The sequence below is a fragment of the Pogona vitticeps genome, chromosome 2, assembly GCF_051106095.1.
Source record: "Pogona vitticeps strain Pit_001003342236 chromosome 2, PviZW2.1, whole genome shotgun sequence".
Lineage (NCBI taxonomy): Eukaryota > Metazoa > Chordata > Lepidosauria > Squamata > Agamidae > Pogona > Pogona vitticeps.
Window position 1 is genome coordinate 181,310,008 of NC_135784.1, and position 18,003 is coordinate 181,328,010.

General features: G+C 44.8%; 1 protein-coding gene across 2 annotated transcripts in view; it reads right to left on the reverse strand.

Annotated features, from left to right (window-relative positions):
- Positions 1–10,061: 10,061 nt before the first annotated feature.
- The window catches only part of IL27RA (interleukin 27 receptor subunit alpha), a 31,650-nt gene continuing 23,708 nt past the window's right edge, over positions 10,062–18,003 (reverse strand). For both annotated transcript variants that reach the window (XM_072991515.2, XM_072991513.2), the window contains exons 9-15: positions 16,977–17,180; positions 16,107–16,208; positions 13,703–13,864; positions 12,246–12,374; positions 11,666–11,759; positions 11,350–11,464; positions 10,062–10,926 (exon numbers count right to left, since the gene is read on the reverse strand). In XM_072991515.2, the coding sequence (XP_072847616.2) occupies positions 10,762–10,926; positions 11,350–11,464; positions 11,666–11,759; positions 12,246–12,374; positions 13,703–13,864; positions 16,107–16,208; positions 16,977–17,180 (971 nt within the window). In that variant the 3' untranslated portion in view covers positions 10,062–10,761. The remainder of the gene's footprint in view (positions 10,927–11,349; positions 11,465–11,665; positions 11,760–12,245; positions 12,375–13,702; positions 13,865–16,106; positions 16,209–16,976; positions 17,181–18,003) is intronic.

Genomic DNA, 18,003 nt, shown 5'->3' on the forward strand with positions numbered 1-18,003 from the left:
CTGGAAAACCCAGTCTAACGTGCCAGCACTCTGCTCCCACATAGTTTTGCATTACACACAGAGACATCTGCCCCTTGCTGCAGCTAGCTTACCATTTTCCTCTTTGCTCCCATGAAGGTGATGAAGGGAAGGGAAAGAAACATGCCTTAGAGGAGGTTCCCACATATCTACAGCGTGCTTGTTCGTTGACACATGGACACAGACATATGCACACATACACATAAGACTTCCCAGCTGAGCAACATGAGCTTACAGTTTTCTTGGCACACCATCAGGCACCATTTCCCGCACCCTTCCCTTTCTTGCCTCTGTGCTCTATTCAATTGGGTGTGCATGCCTTCTCATTGCACATTTAGAACACACAGGTCCCTGTGCTGGTGTTAGGACATGCATGCTCAGATACATATGTACAGTTGCTAATTTGTTCTCATTGGCTTCCAGTGTATCCGTTCAGTTCATCCTCTGGAAAATCCAAACGTCTGTGCCAGTATACAAATCCATGCTGCTAAATCCTGTCAGCACTAGGTGTACCGCACTCCTAGTCGTACACACTCCTAGAGGCCACATAAGGATCACAGCACTCAAAGCGGTCTTCATTTGATGCCACATCGGGTTGACTTACATGCTGGAGCTCATTAGAGATGCAGCAGTGCACCTGCTATTTTGCTGGAACTACACAAAGCTCTGCTGTGAGACCAAGCCCAAAAGTCACCTCAAGAAGCTGATAAAGAATGACTTTAAGGAAAGAAATGTGGCAGGTAGAGGTGGGTCACAATACACACAACCTAATAATAATAATAATAATAATAATAATAATAATAATAATAATAATAATAATAATAATAATAATAATAATAATAATAATAATAATAATAATAATAATAATAATAATAATAATAATATAAAAAACCTCTGCTGAAGCCTCTGTGAAAGGATAGTCCCCAAGCCTAAGACCCAAATTAAATGTGACATGAGTTGAAGAACATGTAAGTGACCGTGAGGATTGTTATTTTGGGTAAGGAATGGGGTGTAGGTAGGATTGCTGTCAGAGTTTTCAGTGGCTTCAGTATGCAGAATAATTTGTGGAAAGGTAAGGATGATGAAAGAGCAATTCATTTGGCAGAGCAGAGATATTCTCCAAGGATATTTGGCAGGGCAGAGGTAGTCTCTAACGTGAGCAGCACCAGTGTCTGTTCTGCACCTTTGAAGAGGATAGTCCAGCTGTCCTGATCCCTTGTGCCAACTGCCTTGAATTTGGAGTTTCTTCTACTTTTGATGCAGTTTATGTGTTCACGTGACAAGAATTGCAAACAGCCCAAAGAGTTCAGAAGTACATATCTATGGATACACACATAATTCCAACCAACACCTCTTGAACTGTCCTGTCTATCACGTTTCCTCAAAAATAAGACAGGGTCTTATATTAATTTTTGCTCCAAAAATGCTTTAAGACTTATTTTCAGGGGATGTTTTATTTTACAGTCATGCCATTTGTTTCTGGTTGCTGCACAAGGGTGGAGGGCGGGGTTTCATTTAACTGGGGCTTATTTTTGAGGTAGGGCTTATGTTACAAGCATCCTGAAAAACACTAGGGCTTATTTTCAGGTTAGGTCTTATTTTCTGGGAAACAGGCTAGTATGTTCTGCTTCATGTTCTAAAATATTTATTGCTACATCCTGTGGTGTCAAGCCTTCTGGGACAGACAGTAGGTGTCTGTCACACATGGAGGATAGAGACATTTGTATCTGGTAAGTAATGGATGAAAATGTAAGATTCCAGGGCTTTTCAGATATGTATATTTAATGAAATGAACTGGGAAAGAAGGCTTTTTATGCCTGTTGTAGAAGTAGCAACAAATTGGTGTATATGAGGTTCTGCCTTACATGGGATTGATGTTGACATGCAAGAAAAGAAAAAGGGTTTCACTAGGCAGAACATTTGAGGAAACAAATGATATATAAAGCCTCCACCCCTGCTGTTTGAGGGATTTTCTATATGCACATCTATAAACTCCCTGACCCCTCTCTCAAACCACCTATCTTCTTGGTCCAAAATGAGTTGGGCCATTCTCCTGTTTAGTGGCCAAACAGCCACTAAACAGGAGAATGGTGTTTAGTGCCACTAAAAAGGAGAATGGCCCAACACAGGCGGGGCAGTGGCTCAGGACCACAATCATTCCTTCATTTGAAGGACAAAGGACACTCATTTGATGACCAAGATGATTCTTCTTGGAGGCCCAGCTGCATCCCTATCTGGAAGTAGGCAGTACTCTGATGTTAGGGCGCTCACCACTTTGATACATGCACTTGTAATCTCAAGATTAGACCACTGTAATGCGCTCTACATACTCGTTTTGTTAACAACTATTAATGACCCATGGTAATGGGTGGAGGAGGACTGCAGAAGTGAGATTATCCCTCACCCCCAGTCCTTTGTCCATCTAAGGAGCCTATTCAGACCAAGTGGAAGTGAAACTAATGGGGAGGATATATCAGGGGCTCTTACAAACTCTCCCCAGACTGAAGAAGCTGCTTGTGATTTTGAAATGCTTGGAACCAGAAGGGGTCTAAATCTGGCATTGACAGAAGGAATGTCAGGCTCTGCCTTGCACCCTATGAGAATGCTGGTCTGTCTAATTCAGCCTTGCTATCGAATCTGGCAAGCAAGGCTTCCAGTACCATTTGTCACCCTGAGATTTTCTGACTAGGAGTCAGGGACTTGACAGGGTTTTAAGAAAAGGGTGCTGTGATGGAATCCAGACACAAGATGGCAGGTCTGAGGATAAGATGAGCTCAGGGAGAAAGGAGTTGCTGAATATTCCAAATGTGGGGATTGTTTATTAACAGTTTAAAAACATGGTGTTCACAAATATATAACCAAGGATCAATGTACAGAAGACACGATCCAGAATAACAAACTAGCTGCAGTCTTCAGCGACCCTAAATCCAACACTTGAGTTATTCAAAGGGCAGTCCCACTATGAGACGATCACTCTCTTTCCCTTTCTACCTGTCATTCCCAGCTGACTTCCTCTCTTTCTTTCTCTGCCTAACTGTCATTCTCAGCTGCTAAATCTGTCAGTCAGGGATTCTGTGGTCTCTGGCCTCCCTTCCTGGATTCTGTTATAGCTGCTGGGTCTCAAGAAGCACCCTCTTGACGAAGATGCAACTTCTCAGACAGAGCTGTCCAAGTTGTCAGAACGCTTTCAGAGCTTTGAAAAGTTCCTTTTCTGGCTGAGAGCTCTCAGAATCTCTGGGTCAAAATGGCTCTTGGTAATGCTACCCAGGAAATTCTGGAAGTTGTAGTCCACTGCATGCAAAGCAACCGCTATCTTCTCATTTCACTAGGAATTATAAGGGAAGGCAGCCTTGCTTAGGAATTGGAATAGAAAGCGAAATCCTCCTAAGAACATCAGCAAGTGGGCCGTGAAAGACTGCAAGAGAAGGAAAAATTAGTTCAAGCAACCTGAAAGCATGAACAAAACACTTGTAGTCATGGAGCTGAATAGATACTCTCTTGATCCTTACTCCTAAGAAGCCTTAAGACTGCTGTAACGGATGTGTTAAATGCTTCTATACATCAAGGAGCGGTGCCTGCAGCCTGTACAGAGTCTGGGGTGTAATTTCTTTTTCAAAATTGTTTAGTTTTAAAAATTACATAACCTAGAAAACAAAATATAACAATAAAGATTTACCGAAAATAAAAAAAAATAAAACTAAGTGCCTCCTGTTGGACCCACCTGACAGGAAATGGAGGTGATGACAGCTGTAGTGTTGGTGATGGTAGATTGAGGATGCCACAAAAGTTTTGGATTCAGACTAAAATCCACGTGACGTTAGCCCGAATCTCAAAAATTATTATATCCCCGTGCTGGTTTATTCTGGCAGGGGGAACAAGCCCTATGGTGCAGTGATGACAAGTGAGAAGAAAACCAGAACCCTGGATATAGAAATGGGATTGTAAACAGATGCCCTTGCACTAGGATACCAACCTAGTACTTGATGGAAGTGATATGGGAAATTGATCGGGTCAAGCCTTTGTTCAGTGCCCAGTGAAGCAGAGAGATTAGCTGGCTTGCCAGCTCTGCAAACAAACAAATGAATTTATTTCCATGAAGGAGCTGAGATGATTGTTTTCCATTTCTTAAACAGTACAGCACATAAAAGGAGGAAGTGCATTCCTCTCTATTTAACACTGAAAAGACCAAAGCATCTAGGAGTTCCACTATGCTTTGCAGAACTGAAAGTGTTATCACATATCCAGTAGCCCAACTAGGTGTGACACAGTTGCAGATTATTAAACTGACTGAGTATTCAATTCCTCTCTTTTACAAATCTTGAGGACTGTAGTTTTTTCACAGCTGTGGAAAACCAATTACGGTTTCAGACCAAATTCGACACCACTTGAGGACACAGAATTTTTTTGTAGGACAGCCAAGTTGGTAGAACCTTGATAAAACTGAAACTGGGGATTGGGTAGATATATTTCAAACCAACAATATCAACTTCAGCAAGTTGGGGGTAGAAAATAGGTATTTTGACCCGAGCTCTCATGCCCATCTAACTAAATTTTGAACTTTGTTTCCATCTGAAGTCCAACAGACTATTTTAGGCTGCATTAATAGAAATATAGTTTCCTCATGTTTCCACTTCCTTACCTATTTTGACCTGCTTCCCTCTCCTGCCTCCCACAGCTTTTGACAGAGTGGACCAATTTCTCCCTTTGCACAAATACAGATGTAAAAAAAAGAGTAAAGCAGTTCCACTTCCTCTCCGTTGCCTGTTACCTTATTGTCATCTTCTCCCACTAGTGGACCAACCATTTCCTTGAGTTCCCTCATGCTCCTTACGTGTCAAAGGAAACTTTTTTGTTGTTATTTTTGCCATTTCTTGCAAGTCTTAGTTCATTCTGAGCCTTAGCCTTCCTGACTCCGTCCTTGCAGTTTCGAGCTACTTGCTAGCATTCTGTTCTAATTATGAGCCCCTTTTTCAGTTTTTATACTTATCCTTTTTGTCTCTTAGCTTGTCAGAGAGCTCTATGTGCATCCACACTGGTCTTGTCAGACGTCTCTCGTTTTTCTTTCTCTGTGGTATTGTTTTGGTTTGGGCCTTTATTATCTCGCCTTTCAGAGTTTCCCAAGCACCCTGAACTGTTTTTCCCTTTAGGATTTCCATCCATGAAATCCTTCCTATTACAATACATCTCTTAGTTTGTTAAAGTCAGCTCTCTTAAAATCTCTACATCATTAGTCAGACTTGGTACAGACTTGGTACATACTCTTGCCTGCATGATGGTGAATTCTAATATGACATGATCGCTTTCTCCTAAAGTTCCTACAATTTCCACTCCCTCAGCTATTTCCTCCCTGTCAGTAAGTATTCAGTATGGCTGACCCTCTAGTTCCCTCCTCCACCTTTTGGATGATAAAGTTGTCAGCCAGGCTTGTCAGGAACCTGTCAGATCTCCCACTTGCTGCAGAGTTGGCTTCCAAGTTGGTATCTGGGTAGTTAAAGTTCCCTATTACAACAGTGGTGTGTTTCCTACAAATATTCAGATAATTGATTTGCAAAATGTTCATCTGTTTCCTCTGCTTGGTTAGGGGGCCTGTAGTACACTCCTACAGCTATGTCACTCGTTTTTTCCCCTAATATTCACCCAAAGAACTTCAGGAAGGCTTTCATCCTTGGACTCCTGTATTACATTACAGGAGTAGTAACTCTTTACATACACTGCAACTCCTCCTCCTCTTTTCTTGGGTCTGTTTCTTTTGAACAAATTATATCCTTCTAGCAGTATATTCCAGTCATGGGTTTCATCCCATCAAGTTTTGGTAATGGCAACAATGTCATACCTGCCCTCACACACTAGGACTTCAAGTTCTCCCTATTTGTTCCCCATACTTTGAGCATCAGTGTATACACATCTGAGCCCTTTATGGCTGACCTTTTGTTTGCTTACTGTGTTTCATGCTTTATACATGAATGTTCCTTCTTTCTCACCACTTCCTTCCTCACTGTCAAGTTCAGTGTCTAGGGGTTTGTAAGCATTGCCAATGCCACCCCTCTCCAACCTGCCCAGGATGAGAAAGCCTCACACAGTCGTTGCCAGAGGAGTCACCTGGGCAAGTGGCAGGTAAGGGTTGCCATCCTTTTGCAGCTGGACAGGCACAGAGCCCCCCCCCTGGAGCTCCCCCACCAGTCCTCTGGTTGCAGTTTTGGGAAAAGCCGCTTTGGAGTTTTGCAGGCAGTTTCTGAACCACTTACAAAGGTAAGGAGCACACAGTGCAGGAAAGGCTGACCACCCAGATAGATGGTCCTCCAAGGGGGAGCCTACTCTGTGACCCTGCCCAATTGGCCAACCGTTCCCCTCAAATCCTCCTCAGGTCCCTTATCTCTTCTCTTCAAGAAAATGTTCATCTCCTGCTCCACCTCTGGATTTGAAATTAATGCCACAGGAGGCCTAACCACAGCCAAAGTTCGCAAGTTGGTGTCTAAAGAGACCAGCAGTCTCCGCGCTTTGGGGAGAAGGGTGGATACTTTGGAGAAGATGACGCACCCCCATCAATGAGCCCCACAAGCACTGGGGTGGGGCACCCTGGCAAGATTTCTCACTCACAAAACTCCAATAGAGGAAACCTCAGCTGACCACCGCTCCCCCCCCCCAAGCCCCCAGCATGCTCATCCTGAAGCCGGTGCCCTATGTGGTGTGGCTCCACCCTCGGTGTGCCCCCGACTGACCTATTGTACCTGCAACAGAACCAGCAGGCAGGCTGGGGGGGCTGTATAAGTCTCCCTCACCCTGGAAAAACAGCACGGCATCGGACCCCTGCTCCTGCTCCTTGAGAATGACAGGATAGGCAGCAACTCAATCCATCTGCCCTTCTGCCTGGCCACTCCTGTCCTGCAGCCAGCCAAGGCTACTTTGGGGGTATTACAACTCCCAGCACACACACACCCCATGCAGTCCAAAAAAGGGATGTTCCCGTGGCCTCTCCTGCCTGCCCATGGAGAAGAGCACAGCCCTCCCTGTATTGAAGCCTTCACTGAATGACCAGCAATTGGAGCTCAAGAGCCCCCTTTTGTTGATGGGGTTTTTTTCTTTTCGTTTTTGCAAGCCGGAGGGACGCAGGCAGTCTCCCACTGTGCCAGGGTCAGGCGGGCACTCTGCATCCCCTAAAAATTTTGCTCCTGGTGCGATCATCCCTTTGCTCTCACCCACATTATGCTACCGGGTCAGGACATTACAGAAGTACTTTATGGTAGGATTTGAAAAAACGAAAACAAGACCACAAAACAGAATTGTGTGCCAGATGTGAAATTCAACACAGTAATGTCAAATGCACAAATCCTCTGGACAGCCTCACGGCTGAGCAGCAATAGAATGCTCCCTTACGCTGCCCAGGATGAACAGGGGGGTTGATGATACGTAGTTGATGGACCTCACCTATCAGCAGCCCTGGGCCTAGTTGAGCAACAAGGTTACAGGTTTCTCATGCGTAAGTAGGTGTGCATAAAGTTCTACTTCAAACAGGGTTGATGAAGTGATACTGGCATAAGACCCAGGAGTGTCAGAAAAGTGCTTAGCCCACATATACCTCACTTTCTTGAAAGGCATGCACAGGCAGAAAATAGAGCAAGATGTACTGCGAGATTTATGAGTGGCTTGTCAAAGATCAATAAAGATTTCCAAATGCTTAGCTCCTTCACCCCACATATAAGCTTTCTTAAAAAGTGTACTGAAGTGGGGAAAGAGAGCAATAGGACTATGTTACATTCAGCATGTTTCTTTAAAATATTCTGCTCCGTGATTCTGGAATGCATCCACCTGCTCCCAATGGGTAAATTTCACAATTCTAACCAAATTAACAGACAAACCAATCAATCTCTCCAACTTGACATCTGGCAAATGAAGGGTCCAATTGTACATAAAGAATGTAAGGGGAGCAAAGAAATTTATATTCACACACCGGATGGAAGGCAGACGGGAGCAGAATCAGGTCTTCCTGGCTTACATGCATTGCTCCAAAGTTTGGGTCAAGTTTCCTCTAATCATTGTTGTGGGTTTTTCGGGCTCTTTGGCCGTGTTCTGAAGGTTGTTCTTCCTAACATTTCGCTAGTCTCTGTGGCTGGCATCTTCAGAGGACCAGAGACTGGTGAAACGTTGGGAAGAACAACCTTCAGAACATGGCCAAAGAGCCCGAAAAACCCACAACAACCATTAGATCCTGGCCGTGAAAGCCTTCACGAATATATTCCTCTAATCACTCCTACTGGAAGATGGGGGTAATTGTGCGAGGTGGTTAGAAATCTTTGTAGAAAAGCAGAGGAGATAGGTCATTTCAGGATGCTAGAGGAAGAACAGGAAACAAGAACAGGATAGTTGGTGGGAAACTCTTTTGACAGAGGCAAGGGAAGCAATTACACAAATACTGTAGGTCCAAAACATCTTGAACTGTCCTGCCCCCTAGTGGGGAAAGGAGGACTGTAGACACACTTCTTCAGCTATTTTTCTTGGAAGGACATGTGTCACAGATGATGGACAATTCAAAAAGCACAATCATGAACACACACTTTTGTTTTGCCATACAGACTTACTTTTCTCAGCACCACAGTCTTCTCCAGAAATGTTTTTTTTCCAGGTTATTCCAACTGCAAGCCTAGTTAGCTGTGATTTCATAAAGTGTTGCATTTTCTGGCATACCACTTTGCCTTCCACATTGACACTTCCAGTGACCACCTTCCAGTGACACCTATTTTCGTTCTACGACCTGTGGGCTGGTGCTACAATACAGATATGGCCTGCATAGGCTCACTTGTTCAGGCTCTAACCAAGCAAATTTTCATTAGCCATCTGTGAAATATGAAAACGGTGCCTCCTTCACCTGTAAAGATGGCAAAGGAGATAGCCAGGCGTTCTCCTTGAATCAGCACCTGCTTGCTTTGACAGACTAGTGACTGATGGCAAGGACAGGGGAAAGTTATTGTGTGGCTGCTTGCAGCTGGGCTAGCCAGCCCCAGAAACAGGATATTGTATGGAAGAGATTGGTCAGATGTAGCAGGAATCTTTCTGTCTTTAAGAAACAGAAAAGAACAAACTAGCCAGCTGAAAAAATTGGATAAAAACAACCCTTGGACATTCAGAGATAAATTATGAATCTGGTCCTGAATAAGGAAGGCTAATAAATCTTGATGCTTTTCTCTTTGGGGCAGGAAAAGCAGGTTGATCCAGTATTTAACACACAGTTATAGAAAGAAGTGGCAAATGGGGAACCACTTCATGTTGGGAAACAGCTGCATCTCTCACAGCAACCATGAAGATGGGTTCACAAGCCACAACAGCACCTCAAAGCTACTCTAGTAGGCACCCAATAGTCTCAGGTTTACTGCCTACACCAAAGGTTGAGGACCTCTCCAGTCCATGGGATGGATCCGGCCCACAGAACTTCTTCACAGAACTTCTTCATCCAGTTGCAAGCTTCTCTTAATGTTATCTGCGATCAGTGAATGAAGCACGGAAGCCATTTGAAGGCTTGGAGCCTATTGCATGAAGCTGACCTCTGCTTTGCCAGCACAGAAGCTTCTGTACTTATGGGGTTTATTTCAAAGTAGATATGCTGAGCATCCTTATATGTCTGGGGAGAAAATGTCCAGATTGGTAAGAATGACCTCTAGCCTCGTCCGTTTTACCTCATATCTTTAGCCCTGCCCACTGGTATTAGCCACCCAAGACAACACCCACAGCAGACTCTGGAACCCAAGTAAAAAGGTTTCTTCCCACTGTTGTTGTTATGGGCCATCAACTTATGGCAACCCCAAATATGTTTTTTTTTAACTATGTGAGATGTTAGTTCAAGGAGTGGTTTACTGCTGCTTCTCCGCAGTGAGTATCCATGTCTGAACAGCGAATTAAAGTTGGGTATCCTGAGTCCCAGAGACTCACACTCTACCCACTATACCATGCTGTCTCCCTTTGTTCTTAGAAAGGATGTTTGTGACACTTCCCAAGGAAACAAGAGGTTCAAGTACTGTAGCTTACAAATAGAACACGACCCAATGCAAAACTTTCTTTAAAAAAAATCAAATTTCATTTAAAAACCTAATGTCTCATAAGTATCCATTAAGACCACTCTTGGGCCAAGAGCCAGGGCCCAAAGAGCCACACACAGTTTTTATAGCCCTTCTTGAGGAAGGTTTTCTCAGGCCTCCTCCCAAGGTAAGTGTCCTCCTTTGGGGCTGTGGTTGTAGATGCTCTGCTTCTAATAGCAGCTGCTGTGGTTCTGACCACGCACTTAACATGAAACAGGGCCAGATAAGATGAAACTTCTGCATATGGATGAAAACCCACCGCTGCCCCTTTGGCTCCAGTATCCAGGTGATGGGCTGAATACTATATATGTCGTACATGAGCTTAGTCAGATGCAGGGCATCTGAGCTCCGGTTGAGGTGTTCCAGTTCTGCAAGAGAGCCCTATTCCTGAGGAAGCTCCAACATGGACCCTCACATTCCCAGAGATTTGGCAAATTCAGCACACGCTCAATGGCTGTCTTGAGGTCACATCTGTCATCTCAGAGACTGGCAGCTCCCTCTTGGATCATCAAGGTGTAGGAGATGCTGGGAGAGACAACATATGATCCTTCAGCAGAAAGCCACCCTGACCTGCACGCAGTTCGCGTAAGACAAGCACCCAGGCAATGGGCTTGAGATATTCCCCATTCTGCCACTGGTCACCCAGTGGGTGAACTCAGTGACTTCTTTCCTCTTCTCAGACCAGTTTCTGCAGGTCTTCCAGGGTGGGCATAAAATGCTTCTCATAGCCAGAGTTCACCACACGGGCGGGGGATGGGTTGGGCTCTGGGGCTGGTAGCTCTTTTATCTCCACGATGTCTGCTTCTTCGGGGCACTGGCCCAAGTGCTGAGTTGGAGCATCCTGCAAGAAACACACACCACACTAAGAGGACCCGAGGCCGAGATAAACAGCAAACTGCACCAGCCATTGAGTGCCGGGAGCAAAATATCTTTCAAGATATCTACAGACAAGCTCCTGGGTTTGGAAAAGTTCCCTTTCTGGACTACAGCTACTGGGACCTTCAAGAGACAGGGTGGCTACACTTCATAAACACATTTAATCCACCAGTCCGTTCAAATATACTGGGTTCGTCACCTAGACGTCTTGAACCTCCTTCTCGTCTGCGTTCTCACTGGGGCCATTTTATAATGCTGAAAGAAAGAGTGGCCGAGCGAGCGCGGACGCCTCCTCCGTGAAGCAGGAGACGTTTCCCACCTCGAAAAGCACCCCCCCCTCCTCCTCTGCCGCCGCCTTTGTTCTTCTTTTAATCCAAGGGCTCCTTACCATGCCAGGAAGAGTGCTCTGACCGTTCATCTTCAGGATAGCACTGCTGTGCCCAGGGTTGGGGATTTTCTGCCAGCACCAAAAGGGCAGGATCTTATGGCAAAAGCTTAGGACCCTGCAGAGGAGAGGCAGCAGAGAGAGGATGTGGTACAAGACATGCAAAGGAACTTGGAAGGACAGGAAGGGTCGGATTTACATTCACGGTTAAGCCTGAGGAAACCACAGGGGCAGGTAAAGCCATCGCAGGACTAATCCACCTCTCCAACTCCTTTCTCCTCGGGCCCCGTCCCTCCCTCCCCCGTTTCTTGTTACCTACCATCTGTACTTAACTGACACCACAATGCCAGCCAGGATGAACAAGAATCCCACAGTGAAGAAGGATATCACAATGGTCTGCCAATTGGAAACTCCTGGAGAATACAAAGAAACACTAAAGTTAATCTCGCCGGTGGCCACTGACCGTTCTTAGTGAACCACTCTGGCATCTAAAACGGTACAGAGTGCTTTACGTCTCCCCGTATAAGGAAACGGCTAACCATCACACCAACAGAACGTTATGCTGGGGGGGTGGGGGGGTGGGAGAGGGAATCTGCCTCAAATTCTTGACATGAGGTGGTGCCAACACCACTGACAAAGACCTCCCAGGGTTATCGGCAGATTTATGTCTGTATGCAGAAAATCAGACACCCAAAGGTTTTTTGTGTAAACAGCAAGAGTCAGCCTGAGTCCCCTTCCTTGCAAACCCATCTCACGAACCAACTGTGTTCCTCCTTTGTCCTAGACTTCCTTCCCAGGCACACCAAGATCTTTCCCGCTCCTGTACTAATCAAGAGGTCTTCTGTTCACACCCCCGTTCAGCCTCACCTGGTTTAAGACCACATCCCTTCCCATCCTACCTGGAGTGCTGAAGTAATGCGGAGGACTAGATGCTCCTTCCCCAGCCAAGGTGGAGCCTGTCATCCAGAGCTGATAGGTTGTCCCAGGTTTCAGGTTTGAGAGGTTGTAGCTCCTCTTAGCTGCTGTAACTGCATTAAGCAAAGGAAGAGGGAGGTCTGAGGCTAGAGAGCTGACAGTCAACACCCACTAGCCAGGCTTTCCAGCACCAGCAATCTCAGTAGCGAAGATGGAGGCATCACGATCATGCATAGGGACAGAAAGAAACTACAGCCTTATGTGGCTTCTATCTTTCCTATTAAACCAAAATCAAATACCGGCTGTTCTTGATTCTTTCATCTTTATGATGCCTGTGCTCTGCCCTGCACTGAGAGTGAGCAACTTGGGGCATGCCATCTGTTGTCACCCTAGACCTTCCCTCCGTGCTACCGACCATGGCCAGTCATGAAGGAAGACGAGAGTTGCAACCCGACAATACCTGGAAGGCCACAAGTTGCCCATTTTTGCCAGATGGCTGCACAGGGTCAGGAGCGCACTACCTACCTCCAACACAAGCGTACTGGGGTTTTTGCTCTTCCTATGGAGCAACTGGCACAGATCCCTCACTAGTACCCTTTGTATTTCACGACATGGGATGTAGAGCTGGCACCCTCAATGACCTTGTTTGTTCTTCTCTGTCTTGTCCCTCGTTTGCTTTAAGTGGAGGGTTAGGGTTTGCTTTCTCCATCAAGGGGGGGGGGGTTGAGAATACCAAAAACCCCAACTGTACCTTTCATACCTAGAGAATCAGCAACTGAGTATCCCTGCCATCACATGACCAACCAGGAGGCCCAGGCCTTCCTGGGCATGGAGGATACTGAGAGTGATCATCTCACTTCCATTAAATCCTATAGAGGGCATATCCCCTGAAAAACAAGTGACTCCGAGGAGGAACTGCAGCAGGAAGTGGGGAATGAAAGGTAAATAACCTCTCAGTGAAGATGAATAACCTGAAAGCCCTTATCTAGAGGGGGGTAAAATCTACAGATTGGGATTTGTGGGGTGCAATTTCTAGAATTCACCCTGGGAAAGTCCTGGAATATGCAGTCTGAAAACATGAAAAAGCACATCTCTGCTCTGCTCTGCTGGGAAGGGAATCCTCATTATCTCTGCTCAGCGATAAGAGGGATGGTCCTTTTTTCTGTGCATAGAAAAACATGGAGCAATTGCTTCTCTGACTGCAGAAGGGAACCTCTATAAAGTCAGGGCTCTGGGTATCAAGAAGAAAGGCCTGCCCCTGACATTATCCAAGCCTCAAAAGGTACTCAACAGGCCTCCCAGTCCTCTTGGGGATCAGACTCCACTCCCCATGCCCAGTTCTGGGCTCACTGGAGGTGACTCTGGTAAGTTACTGACTGAAATCTTCTTCCCTCAGTCTTGCTGTTAACCGTCAGCTGAACTTGGGGGTGATCTCACTCACTGTAGGTGCAAGAGACGTTCTCTGAAGTGGGATCCTTCAGGTAAAGTGTGTAGCCAATTATGTGTCCGTTGCGACTCGCCAAGGGAACCTCCTGCCAAGAGATGAGAGAGGCAGTAGAGGAGATGCTTCTGTCCTGCAGTGCTTGGGGACCAGCGGATGGTACTAGAAAAGAGGAAGAAATGCAAAGCTGTGATTTAAAAAGAGTATGTGGTGTGCTTGGTATATGGGCAAAGTATAGTTTCACTTCCCGGTTGTATAATATAGCCTTCTATGTTGGCATATCTGCAGTCAACGGTTGTTTTTTTTAAAAAAAATAATATTTCAGACAGCTTTCCGAACACTGTGAAGAGAAACTTTGGGAATTTTCCCCTTCTTCATGATCATAAATGGCTAATTAAAGCCAAAGGATTGTGATCTAAGAGATACACAATTAGGAGTAAATAAGACATGACAAAAGATAGCACATAATTAACTCAGAGAATTCGCTGCCAAAAGATGTGATGAAGGTTTTAATCAGAGATTAGTCAAACCAATGGAAGATAAGATGATCTAACTGCTGCTAGTCTTGATGCCTCCAAATTGAGAGACAGTATGCATCTCTTTTACAAAGCATGTTGTTGCCAGTAATATGGTTAAGTAGTAAATACAAGAGTAGGCAGTACCTTTATAGACCACTAAAAATGATTTACTGCTGCATGAGTCAGAAAAATGGTGGTTTATTTTGATTCGTTGTTTGTCAAGATCAATGACACAAATTAAAAAGTTATGATTTTTTAAATTTAAACCCCAATAAAATACCCTGCCCAGCACCTGGAGACACCAGGTTTGCAGGGAAGCTTCCCCTAACTCTCCTTTACTATCTCAGCAAGTTTGGTGAAAATTGGGTTTCAGACATCCACCCACAAATTGGGTCCCCTCAGAAAAGTGCCATTGGCAGCTGGCTTAGGGAAACCTAAATTTGGGGGGGGGGGGGTTATAGAGGAGAGTCATGAGAAGCTCCTCTGTAATTTTGGTGTCTCTACGTTGCCTGTGGGGAACTTTCCTGGGGGTCCCCATTTGTGGGTGTATAACTCACACATCTGAACCCCAGTCTTCACTAAACTTGGAGGGATTGTAGAGGAGAGACAGAGGAAGCTTCCCTACAATTTTAGTATCTCTAGGTGCTGGGGGGCATTTTATAGCCAAACGAATTGATAAGTCAAAAATCACTTTAAAAAATCATTGATTCATGATTCATCAGAGGCATTGGTTTGTATGAATACAGATCAATGACTTAGCAATATGTTTAACGAACTTGGTGATTCGTTTTTTAAATTCATGCCTTTCTCTATTTAGGTGGGCTGAGAAGACAGCTGCTGTGTGACTGTGCACTGATTATTTTCACAGTGCAAGTAATCTTTGAATCAAACATGATGGGAAAAAGCCTCCAGATGATCAGAGAAGGAAAAAATCCCCAAGATTGTCACAGAATTGTATCATGTGCACATTTGGTAGGGCAGATTATTGCTTCCAAGAAAGAAGAAATTAGTCTGATTTGCTCAGTGTGTTGCCAGAAAAATTCATGTTGGTCAAGTTCAAGATGATACTGTTGTTGTTGGCTGAGACACGCCGCAATTTATATAGATGTCCTTTTAATAAAAGCTTCCTTTGGTATCAGAAGTAGTAGGGTTGGAGCTGTCAAAAGGTTATATAAATAAGAAGCAGCATAGAGTCTTTCTGGAAGAGTTGACATAATAGTGGCTAGCAGAAACCACTACTCTGTTTATTGTTTACAAAAGATAGCACGTAATTAACTCAGAAAATTCACTGCCACAAGATGTGGTGAACAGCTTGTGGTGAACAACAATAAACAGCAAATAATATATAATAACCAAACCAGACAACTGTTAACAATAAGCAAAAACCAAAAGTAATGTAACTAACAACGGAATTATGGCCAAGATGGGATTATTTAATTTATTTTTATTTAAAATATTTTACTCCACCTTTCTCCTTAAAAGACTCCAAGGCTGCTTACATCACTTAAAGACAATATTTAAAAGCAAATAACAGTAAGTATACAAATATTTTAAAGGATTTAAACAAGTATTATATTAAAAACATCAAATAAAATCAATACTAAAAACACATTTAAAAGCAACAGAGCGCAACAATCCATTATAAAAACCTCTCTCAGACCACCAGGCACTAAGAAAAAGCCTGCTAGGCTTTTGCAGAAAAAATGAGGTGGATCAGCTGCATTACTTCAAACTATATGTGGGCAATACTACCTTTGATTGTTCTCACACATTGGGAAAAAAACTGAATCCCTTTATCAAAATAAAAATGAAACATAAGAAGATAAATTCTGTGGTATCCCGAATTCCAGTGACAGCCCCCACTTTCCTATGTCCATTGAGATTACCTTCTTCCTTGAAGTAGGCTCGCACGTTGACTGGGCGGCTGCTTCCCTCAGGATATAGTGCATGGAGACCCACACGATAGGCTATCTTTGGTTTAAAGTTACCTGGGTGGAAGAGGGAGAAAAAACAGTTCAGCAGGTGAGAAGTGGCACATGCTGGACGAATGTCTCTGAAGCAGCACAGGGCTAACATGGCTGCAGGCATTTAGTTGTATTTGTTATGTCGATTCCTTTCTATCTCACATGTAAATTTACAGGAGGCATTCTTGTCCACTTTGTGAGATAGGAAGGCATCCCAGGCATACAAAGAAAACTCGTTGTTTCCTGTAAGGGGGGAAAAAAAACACAAGACAGCGCCCAACCTCTCCTCACCCCTTATCTTGGAGGCGGACATCAACCCGACTCTCCCTGCAACTACATTTCCCATTTGCCCCAAATTAAAGGTCTTTATGCAGGTGGCACAGAGGACTACTTCTGCATGCTGGGCCCATTTTGCAAACACAGAGGGACAAACAAAATGCAAAATTAATGGTAAATTGTGACTACAATAAGCACCTTACAGACTTTGCTACATAAATGGGAGGCACTGGAAAACATGAGCATCTCTGAAGGCGGATGGTGAAGTCAAACCCTTTCTCTTCTTCCACCCTGCTGTGTGCATTTCAGGGAAGGCATCCCCATCAAGAGAATTTCCCTTGAAAATCAACAGCAAAAGTGGCTTCCACCCCCCCCCCAAATAGTCAACCGCCCACCCTCCACACACACACTGTGTTAACTGCACAACCCATCTTATCCAGTCAGGAGTTTCTCTCTCTCTCTCTCTCTCTCTCTCTCTCTCTCTCTCTCTCTCTCTCTCTCTCTCTCTTTTCTCACCTCTCACCAGAGCGCTGTCACTGCTACCAGGCCTGCGTATCCAGTCCAGGGCTTCTCTGTTGCTGCTGAGGCCCTCTTCTTCTTCCCACTCCACAATGTACTCCTCAGGCTGAACCCACCGAGGGCTTATGCTAGGCTTCCATGTCACATTGAATCCCAGGCCTGGCACTGCCAGCACCTGGACTTCCTCAGGGCCAGGGAGATCTGAGGAAAGGTTAAAGAGGTGGTGGTTACTGCGCAGAGAATCCCCCCGAGATTCCTGTCAGCATCCCAAACAGGTGGGCATCCCTTCATGTCAATGGTTCCTTCAAGGGCCAGGAAACTTGCAGGTGCAGGATGCTGTACAGACTGGGAAGTTACAAAGTGGGAGGTTAAATCTTTCCTACCTCCTGTGCTAGGGCCTCAATCCTGATCAGTTCTCCCCTCTTCCAGAAAAGTCTAAACAGAAGCACCTCAGGTCTAAATTGCACACAAAAAAAGTAATGTGTACTTTTAGAACCAAACGGAAAGACAGTGGAGGGAAGAGACCTCCTTACCCATATTCATATGTTCTCTCTTTGAACTCTTTTCATAAATAAATCTGGAATGAAAGAGGGCCTGCTGTCACCTTTCTGCATCCTCCATCTCTACCTCTTCTATCCACAATCAGGAAATTTTCATTGGGATTCGGGAGGGGGAAGAACAGACCCAATTAGCCACCAAACAAAACAAACAAATAATAAAGGATAGATAAAGGCTGAATTCTGTACCAGGAAATTTCTCACACAGGAAGGCTGTTTCTGCGGCCGCTGCAGCCATCTGAGGGAAAGACTGTTGATGTAGGAGTGACACATATATACAGTATCCTGCTTCACAGGTAGGAAGGAGCCTTTTGCAAACTCAATGCCCAGTCCTTCTACAAGGAAGGGGAAAGGGAGGAGGACATGGGTTTCTGTATAGTGTCACTTGTAAGACCCATGCGGGTCTTATTCTATTTTTCTGTTCCTGACATGAGCCGCCCAGGGACCTTTGGGTAGAGTGGGCGGCA